Raw genomic sequence first — 10,047 nt, forward strand, 5'->3', positions numbered from 1 at the left:
CCGGGCCTAAGGTCGTTTGTTCCGATGGGCCGTCCGCAACCCTCTTTGGGCACCATGAAGCACTGTCCTGGGTCGGCTCGGAGCCCATTGTAAGCACAGGACTCTCTGATAGGCGCTGTGGGCTCCTGACGCATACATGGGCCCCATCCTGTATAACTAATTGGAGCCAGCTATTCAGCTGAGTGGGAAGTGAACCCTCAGGCCCACACCGGCACGGAGCCGACTGTGCGGTACTGGTGATGCCTGACCGACGTATAGGCCCAGGTCGACTCAGGGGGTCCTCGATCGGTGCGAGGAGCCCTCTGACTGTCATTTGAGGGCCCGTCCTCGCTGGCCACGGTCCCTGAATAGGACTCCGGCCTGCCCTTCCTGCCCTTAGATTCTCCAATGGGGTCCTTGATCGTCGGACCCGGTGGGCTCTCCAGGCTCTTCGAGCTTCTTCAAACATTGCCTTTTGTCGACTCGAGCCCCTTACCAACACAGGGCCCCCGCTAGGCGCTGTCGGGCCCTGACCGACGCTGGAGTCCCGACCAATGTGAATTGCTGACTCCGGCTTTGTCCCTGTGTGGGAAATGGGCTCTCAGGCCCACGCTGCTCCGAAGCCAACTGTGCGTTAGTGGTGGTGTCTGACCGACATATAGGCCCTTATCGACTCAGGAGCCTTGATCAGCGCACAGGGTGATCAATTCGATACCCCTCGGCCGTCATTGGAGTGTCCGGCCCTGGCGACCGGGCCCCCGAAAAAGACCTCCGGCCGGCCTTTCGGGCTCTTCGGGCCCCCAAATTGGGCACGTAATGCGCTCCTTAAAGGGCACGTTTCACTTTTGAAGATACTGAAGCAGGCATCAGATAGGATGAAACCAGCTCACTTATAACTATTGGTTTACCTTTAAGTGGAAAAGATTTCCCCGTACAACACAGCTTTCCGGTTCAGTTAATATGCCCCTCGATACGTCATTTTTTAATTTTGCCATCAAACCTTGCGCAACATTGATGGCAAGCCATTTGACAACCGTTATGTCTGGAAATCGTGTCGTGCTCACGACCGTCAGATACAGTTTGTTTGGCCTTGATCGCCGCATGGCTATGAAATGCCAGGATTTGAATGACGGTATCATGACATCATAAATGATGAGGTGACTATGGCATACTCTCCAACGATTACTGTCACACATCTTTGCAGTCTCAGGAAACGGAGGGATTAGGTCTTAAATAGGGGCATGGCCGTGAGCTGCATCGGAAGATCTCCAATGAGGCCATTTCAGTTTAAAACACTATATGAATGTGGAACACTCTTTGCATTAATCGTGCCCCACCCCCACCTAAGGGGGGGGGGGCCCGTGGACCCCCGCCCCCCCCCCCCCCCCCCATGTCTGCGCTACTCCTGTCAGTAACGCTAGGCTTGTGTTAAGGGAGGATACCGCGTGATCCAACGGGCAGCTTTACGTGACCTTCAATCCTACTCTATTTGTAACTATACTAATACTATAACTATAACTACTTTAACTATAACCACTATATCTGTAACTACAGCATAGGGCAAGATAGTCTAGTAGTATTTGAAACCTAACCTGCACCGAATACGTCTGAAATGTTTTTTGGTATAAACTGTGTATCCTATACAACAAGATTTCCTGTTTGTGTAAGTTTTCAATCAAACATATCCAGGAAATTGCATTTGAGCTTTATTTCGATGAAAATGATCATAAGGTATAGATTTACTCGAAATTAGATGGCATATTCAGAACATCTGTGGACCAGCATAACATTTATATTTTGTAGTATATACCAACTATGTCGGCTCTACTCAACCTTTCGGATTGGACAACCGTGAGCAAGGCCGTGCTTTGCCTGATTTATCTGGCAAATGTTCCCAACCGGGAAACTGAAGTTTCATTTCACTGGGGTATATTGGCACTGGGTGTGTGTGGACAGGGGATATGGACTCGTTGGGCCTCGGGATGGGCAAGGACTGTAGGTGCCTGACCGCCCCCTTTATATGGGGTTCGATCTGGTCCCATCCCTTGGGAATCCGGAATCGCCCGTCAACCGAGAGGATGCTGGTATGCCCCACAGTAAGAACAGCGAATTTGCCGAACATATTTTGTGGTCCTAAATAGCTCCTGGAAGTACCAGCCCTGTTAGTTGTTGCACCGTATGGTGATGGGGGCACCGTATGGGGGCGGTAAGGGTGGAGGCTATCCCCGGGCCAAGAAGCTTACACTAGATACTAGGTGGTACAAACCCAGGATTTCAACAAAAGTGTGAATTTTGCCTCTTCCTAAGTCAAAATTTGGCTTTGTCTTCACCCAGATTATTATTGTCTCTGATCTGCCTTGGGCAGCTATCTTTCATGCCTGGGTCATGAAAAAGCATAACAAGGTTAGGTGATTTATGGTATGCGATGTCTAGGTGTTGTTTATTTTTTTGCGTCTCCTAAGAGGCATGATGCATATTTTCAGAGATAACTTCTAGCTGTTCAGTGACAACACATTCCAATTCAGCCAGCTGTAGGAGAATTCAGCACCTTTAGTAATTGCCATTGACACTGTGCAGTCAAAATGTCTGAGGAGATGTAACTTATCTTATACATTTGCTTGAGATGTTTGGTTGCCTCTGAATGCTTGAATGTATTTGAACATTCTGAAACATATCCAAATGTTTTTTTGATGCCATGTTTACATTCACAGTGAGCCATGGAAGATTCAACCACAACAGCAGCTTGTTTGATCTGCAAGCATGCACTTGTGGAGCGGCTGAACATATTCAAGACTCGGACAAACTTTTCCAAAACCCTGGTTTCATCTAAGCTTTCCAAATTAGTACAAGTTCCATTTAAACAGGTATGCTGCTTTTCAGTATAGGGCAGTTACAAATTATTGGGCCTTTCGAGCCAAAGTGTAGTGTTGTAAAACATGCTGTTTGGGGCTGGGGCTGCAAACAAGTATAATTTCCCTACCTTGTGTGTCTTCAAAGTGCATGTTAAATATGTTACTCCCCAGATTTGGGCTATCTTTATCAAAGCTGGGCATGCTGCAGCCCCCTCCAACTTGCTTAGGAAACTACAAAGCTGCTTTTGAATGTTGTTTTGTGATTTAGTAGCATTATGCACAGCAAATCATGTGTTTCCCTTATATGCATTAACAGTTACACCTCATTCTTTAAATCCACAATTTGTGGTGTGTTGCACTTGGCTACCCTCTATAAGTTTGTGATCTTGACTCTGAACTTGTCAGTCTAGGGTTTTGAACCTGGCCATGCAGCCACCACATACCACATGGTACCTAATGTAGGTATCCATCTCGGAGTGGTCCTAGCGGTTGGTGAGAAGGGAAAGCAAATGTTGTTCCTGTGGTCTCAGGGAAAGATGCTGGACTCCTTATCCATCCATGCTGGATGCCAGTGTAGAGGGGCCCATTGTTTGGCTGAGCTGAAATGGAAACCTCTCCCAGCAACCGGCCAGAGAGGGTCAACCTGGGTCGGGGGTGGCCGTACCCTAGCATTGTGCTGCATGTCAAACCCTCTGCATTCCTGTCTGGTGAAAGGGTGGAGGCAACATTATCCCTTGAACTGGACATCACGACTTGGGTTGCGGTTTCGGGGTGCATGCACCAAGTGATGCTTAGCAGGTACTCTGTACTGAAAACCACCCATGCAAACCATTGGGAAGATCTATACCAAGAATGGCTCAAGTCATGTAATGTTATTATTTACCTGTGTGGAGTGCTCACGTGCTGTCAAGCACTCTTTATACATTTCCCTCCTTTTGCATGTTCCCTATGATCCTCATTGGAAGCACTTTAATGTCAACTGGCAACTTTTGTAGTCTTGCCACAAGGATCTCATGTGGTGACATCTCTGTATGTATCAGCCTGCTGTTGTGACTATCACCCGTCCTTAGGACTCGCTGGAGAACTCTCAGGAAATCTGCAATAGCTGCTCCTCCCTGATCAACCAGGTGGATGAGTGTGAGATCAAGCTGATGGCCCTGGAGAATGAGGTGTGGACCATTTTCTTTTCTTCTGAAGTTTTGGCATGTTTTGTTTCATGAACATGCCCTCTTGGTTTTGTGCATTAAGGTGGCTTACCCACATCTGTGGCTAGTAATTCAGTGTTGAAAACTGCATTTGTACATGGATTGTTGTCTGGTTGCTTAGGGGACCTGTCTGCTTTAAGTTTGCTTGTGTGGCAGCAAGACGATGTTCCATTGCTCTTTTTGTTATGTGATTATGTATAAAGAGCACTGTGATTCATGGCTTTGATTCTGATGTTCATTGAACATTTCCTGATCATTATTCATTGTGATCTGTGAGCACAATTTTTCGGAAACCCAAGTATGCACTTTCATCATAGAGCACAATGCTTTCAACCACACCAGTTAGTTGTGTCAATGATGTATGCAACAAGCTTAACTATCACATGTCTTCTGCCTCACCATACTTTATTTTGAAGCTGCTCCATACATCATCAACAAAACCTAGCGGCATTCCCAAAGCCCGACAGTGACCGGTGCTGCCATCTCTGTGCGGTCAGGTGAAGCTCAAGTACAAGATGCCCTTCCCGATCGAGGTGCACAGCCGACGCTCGGACGGGCAGTCCGCTGATGATGTGAAGCAGGAAGGACCACCGCCGCCGCCGACGGAGGAGGTCGCGGCGACGGCGCAGGCCTCGCAGGAGTTCAGCTTTATCAGCATCGGTCAGTAGGTCACTGCTGCTGCAGACCCAGGGTGTTTATGGTTGAAGCGATAGCACAATGGGTCCCAAGATGGTAAAACGTGGCATTTTTGCTTTCTCCCTCCTGAAGCCCCTAGTTGCTGCATGACGCTGTGCAGTCCATGCGCCTTGAAATTCAAATGCTCATCACTCACTTATGGTCTAGTTTTTGTGTAATTGCTTCAAAACTCTTAGGTGATGTTACCAAAAACTCAACTTTGCACTGTTTGAAACATGATTCCACCAGACCATATATTTGATTCCGGGAGCTTCCTGTGTACCGCACGGGGGGCAGACAGCCGCTGAATATTTCTAGAAATTAAATATTAGTAATTACAGTAGATATCGCGACAATGTTCTGTGCTGATGTGGGGCTACAGTGAACCTTAGCTTCAGAGTGATGCAGAGTGGCGAGTGTACTGTGCGATCGTCGTTAGATCCGTAATGGATCCCTGGTGTAGAATCCCGTCCATCGGGCGCTGCATGACCTACAGTAGTCGATGCGCCCTAAAACCCCAAATCATCATCATCAATCCCGTCCATCGATCCCCATCGGCGTGCGCGACCTGGTGACTGGAAAAGTGTTACATGCTGACAAATATCCAGACAAATGAACCATCTTCAAGTGATGTGACAGAAGGGAACCATCTTCAAGTGATAAGATGGAGCGGAACCATATTGAAGTGGTATGACGGAAACAAACATATTAAAGTGACATGACCATCACTGCCCCCTGCTCTGCAGATGGCACGACGCTAGATAACCCGACCATCGTCTTGGAGGCGGACGAAGTGGACGGAAACAACGTGGTCGTCTACCGGGTCAGGCTGCCAGGCTGCAGCTGCAGTTGAGCACGGCAAGGCCTTTGCCCTGCCCAGTGCCACCGCTGTGCGCGCGGAGTCAGGCTCAGGCTGTAGCTGCGTTTGAGCGCTGGATGACCCTGTTGTGTTCGGTTCCAGCGCTGTGTGCGGAGTCAGGGTCAGGCTGTAGCTGCATTTGGGCGCGGCGAGGCCTCTGCTGTGCCCGGCTCCACCGCTGCGTGTGGTGTCAGGCTCAGGCTGTAGCTGCAGTCGAGCGCTCGAGGCCTCTGCTATGCTGGGCTCCACCAATGTGCGCGGCGTTCGCGGGCGGGTCTTTCCCACGCGCCAGCCAATTGGCTGACAGTCGCGTGGCACTTTTGTGAACTCCGGGAGTAGCTCGCATGACGCCCTCGCTTTACACCCGTGAGGGAATCAACTGATAACTTTCGACCCTTAGAATACATCCCTCCACCCTCTGAACCGCACGTGAGGAGTCGGTCGGCTGAGCCGCCGGCGGTGCCTCCCCGGTGTCCCTGCCGCGCGCGGAGGTTCTCCGGGCGCCACGGGCCGGGGCGCTTGTTGACGCCGCTCTGTGGCGCGCGCAGGAGCCGTACGGCGGCCAGCTGACCTACGACCCGTCCATGTCGTACCTGGCCCAGCTGGAGGCGTCCGAGCTGCACGAGCAGGACGTCGTCGGCGATCAGGTCAGCGGCCGCAGGGTTCAGCGGTTGACCACGTAACCTGACCACGTGACTCGACCACATGGCTTGACCACGACTGATCCCTCGCATCCAGACCTGAGCCCTTTGATGACTTTTTGTGTTTCAGTAGTGTTATATGACCCCCACAGGAGTCAATTGCTAATTTCATCCAGGATCTGATAGCTGACCAGACAGCGCAGCAAAGCTCTGACACAGTGACCAGATAAGTCCAGGTGGACCTAGACCCTGTCAGACAACCCAAGGTAAACTCTCGACTCCTTAATCAGGTAACCCTGGCTAAACTTGGGTCTTGTGACCAGCTAATCCCAGATTTATTCTGACGCCATGGCTGAGTTACTCAGTTAGCCTGTGACGAATTATGACCTTTGACGACCTTATTTGAACTTGATTTTCTAACAGATTTTTGAACTTGAACAGAATTCCCTCACACACACAGCAACTGGCACAGTGACCTGCTGACCTCATTTGACTGCTATGGCCATGACCTCAAACTGCCTCTAACGATGTGACGTAATAATCTCAACACATGTCAACAGGCGCGATGTTCTCTACTGACCTCGGCTGACCCGTACGACCTCGTGACCCCAGGTGGAGATGTCTATGCCACACTTATGTGGTGACCTCTTCTGGCCTCAATTGACACATGGCATGTGTCATTGTGACCCCGGATGGAGCATTCCAAACCACACTAATGTGACCTCAGCTTTACTTTGGGACCTTGTGGCCCCAGGTGGATCGGTGTGCACCACACTGGCGCGTTGACCCCTGCTGACCTCAGCTGGCCGTTGTGACCCCGTGACGTTGTGACCCCAGGTGGGCCAGTCCTTAATACACCGGCTCGATGACCTCGGATGACCTTATGACCCCGTGACCTCGTGACCTCAGGTGGGCCAGTCCGCAACACCGGTGCGATGACCTCGGATAACCTTGGATGACCCGTGTGACCCCGTCACCGCAGGTGGGTCAGACCACGCCACACCGGCGCGTTGACCTCTGCTGACCTCGGCTGACCCGTGTGACCCCGTCGCTGCAGGTGGGTCAGACCACGCCACACCGGCGGCGCCGCGGCCCGAAGCGGAGCCGCCTCAGCGGCGGGGACGACGCCCTGACCTGCGATGTCTGCGACGAGACGTTCAGCACGCCGACCAACCTTAGGGGTGCGTGTCCGGCCCGGCTGGGAAGCCGTGGTGGTAGCTGCCATGCAAAAGACAGTCTCTACCCTATCTACCGTTTTCCTTCTGGTACTTTCCTGCGGTCTTTCGAAGGTTTTCGGTAGTTTTTTGTTCTGGATGTCTAACTGCTGATTAGATGCCATCTTTGTTAGCGTGCTGCAACCTAGTGATGAATTTATTATTGCATTTGTGACTACTGGTCAACGACGTCGCCCTGACCTGAGGTCACCCACACTGACCTGAACTGAGGTCACTCGCCCTCACCGTCACCTGTTCTGACCTGATCTTAGATGACCTGTTTAGCATAAATTGATGGTTATGGGCACTGCATGACCTTCAGCAGTTGATGCGCCCTTAAACCCCAAATCATCATCATCATCATCTGACCTGAGTTCAGCAACACTGAACTGAGATCACCTGGCCTGAGGTCACCCACTTTGGCCTGACCTGAGGTCACTAACACTGACCTGACTTGAGGTCGCCCGGGCCTACCTGACTTGACCTAACCAGTCTGTCCGCAGCGCACAAGGTCTCTCACACCAGCGACAAGAGCTTCCGCTGCCGCTTCTGCCGGCGCGACTTCTCCACCAACATTGCACTCCACTACCACTGGAATGAGGTGAGCGCAGCCCGCCGGCCAGCACAGCCAGGCTAGGAATGTTGATGATGTCGGATGCTGTGTGTGGGGTGCACCAACCAGGAACCGTCGATTGACCGTCAAATTGGGCTTGGATACTTACAAGACGTAACGTGATTGAACCCGAAGTCCCATAGAAATTAATTTTCACCAACATCGCGCGATGACGATCGAAGGAGCGTCAGGGAAGTGACAGGACCGCTCTCCAGGGGCCGATGCTCGTGCTCCACATCTGTGTGCTGCCGTATTTGCAGTGTGCCAGTGAGCAGATCTGCATCACTCACGAGAGAGAAGTAAAGCATTAGGGCGTTCGGAAGGGCGGCACCTAACGCCTGTGTGTGCGGTGTATTCATAAACCACCTCTAATGCATAGCCATATAGTCATGGTTACAAATCATAATAATCTGATCTGGTCTGTCTCTGACACCGGACCTGTCTCTGATGCCTGGTCTGTCTCTGACTCGTGGCCTGATTCTGACGCCTGATCTGTCTGACGCCTGACCTGATTCTGACGCCTGACCTGTCTCTGAGACCTGATCTGTCCATCTGCTGGCGCAGGAGCACCCGCTGAAGCTGCAGCCGTGTCCGTACTGCGACAAACGCTTCATCAACAAGTCCAACCTCAATCAACACATCAACACCCATCAGGAGCCTCGTTTCACGTGCGATGTAAGTCTTGCTTTTGCATCGGTGTCAGCGCAAAAAGACCGAAGGAATGAACTGGCCTCATTATCCCAACGATATTTCTAACAAGATTTCTTGAATCTTTCGACACAAAAAGAAAAGAAGAAAAAAAGGAGGTACTTATCCACAAGCTGTCATAAAGATGCTCGCATCTACAGATGTTTGTGTTGTAAAAGCTGTGTATATGGAAAACAAACTTGTTGTTGCGGTTTTGTGCATTCAAATGCTTTATGATGCTAAAGATGGTACAGGTGTGCAATAATTGTTGATGACTGTGTAACATTGAATGCATATAGTTCCGCAAAAGTGCAAAATATTTGCACATTTTGCAGTTGCAGACCACTGGATACCAGTAATTTCTTAGCTGCAGATGGTCGGGGAGTGGTTTTCGAACGAGGCTCTCAAACTGCGGCGGTAGACAAAATTTCAAGCTGAGCACGCCAGCGGTAGCAAATTTTGTTGCCCTTGAATCAGTGGCGGACTTTTCCTGCAGGAGTGCTTTACCGTGTTACGTGAATGGCCGTCTAGCGCCTTATACCACCCGTGACCCAGCGGAGTCATTTTACGCTCCGCTGACGCCGGCGTGAGTGACCTTTGCAGCTGACGCGCCCTTAAAACCCAATAACCGACGCCCAGCTGACGTCATCGCCATTTGGCAGCAATGCGGCCGGCAGTTCCACACGCGCGGCGACCTGCGGAAGCACATCGTCTTCCGGCATAGCGACGCCAAGAACTTCCAGTGTCCGGACTGTGACCTCAGCTTCAAGGTCAACTGGCTGCTGACGCGACACCGAGTGCGAGTGCACTCGACGTGAGCGGCCGAAGATGGCGCAGCCGTGCCCGTGGGCACCATACTCATTCCTGCCGCGCGTGTGCCGTGTCTGCGTCGGTGGATGCCTGCAAATGTGTGAGTTTGTTTTTAGCGTGTCAACGGATATGTGATTTGGTTTGTCAGCAGGGATGTCTTGTCACTGGCTCGTGACGGGATCGACGAGGCACGTCTTGTGGTGTTTGTCGATGCTCGCGCTCCGTCGGCCATTGCGTCATGTGTATGACGTCATTATATCAATTGTATGACGTCATTACGGCACGTGAATGACATGTCATTCGGATGACGTCAGTATGACATTTGAATGACGTCATTACGACATGTGGATGAAGTCATTACGCCTTTTGGATGAAGTCATTACGGCATTTGGATGACGTCATTGCGCCATTTGAATGCCATTACTGCATTTGGATGTGCACTCAGGGCGTTTTGAGTGTGCTTGGTGCGAACACTCGCTCACGACCTCTCCGCAGCTGTTGGCCTGCCCCTG

At 51.0% G+C, this 10,047-nt stretch overlaps 1 protein-coding gene and 1 long non-coding RNA gene across 5 annotated transcripts; both read left to right on the forward strand.

The window, feature by feature from the left end:
• The first annotated feature begins 1,796 nt into the window (after window positions 1-1,796).
• LOC119104573 (uncharacterized) lies at window positions 1,797-4,567 on the forward strand. Of its 4 annotated transcripts, none has more exons than XR_005094966.1 (4): window positions 1,797-1,830; window positions 2,691-2,843; window positions 3,902-4,000; window positions 4,534-4,567. It is a non-coding gene; the product is annotated as an uncharacterized LOC119104573 (long non-coding RNA). The 4 variants fall into 4 exon arrangements; XR_005094965.1 differs by lacking the exon at window positions 1,797-1,830 and adding an exon at window positions 1,841-1,921; XR_005094963.1 differs by lacking the exon at window positions 1,797-1,830 and adding an exon at window positions 1,850-1,906.
• Window positions 4,568-4,578: 11 nt separating this feature from the next.
• LOC119104574 (PR domain zinc finger protein 5-like) lies at window positions 4,579-9,785 on the forward strand. Its single transcript, XM_037228301.1, has 7 exons — window positions 4,579-4,696; window positions 5,458-5,534; window positions 6,119-6,217; window positions 7,269-7,392; window positions 7,929-8,026; window positions 8,603-8,713; window positions 9,388-9,785. The coding sequence occupies exons 3-7, from the start codon at window positions 6,155-6,157 to the stop codon at window positions 9,541-9,543; spliced, it is 552 nt and encodes a 183-aa protein (XP_037084196.1). The 5' UTR covers window positions 4,579-4,696; window positions 5,458-5,534; window positions 6,119-6,154; the 3' UTR covers window positions 9,544-9,785.
• The last annotated feature ends 262 nt before the right edge of the window (window positions 9,786-10,047 follow it).

This window comes from Pollicipes pollicipes, unplaced genomic scaffold (genome assembly GCF_011947565.3).
Source record: "Pollicipes pollicipes isolate AB1234 unplaced genomic scaffold, Ppol_2.1 Scaffold_6052;HRSCAF=7182_pilon_pilon_pilon, whole genome shotgun sequence".
NCBI classification, from domain to species: domain Eukaryota; kingdom Metazoa; phylum Arthropoda; class Thecostraca; order Pollicipedomorpha; family Pollicipedidae; genus Pollicipes; species Pollicipes pollicipes.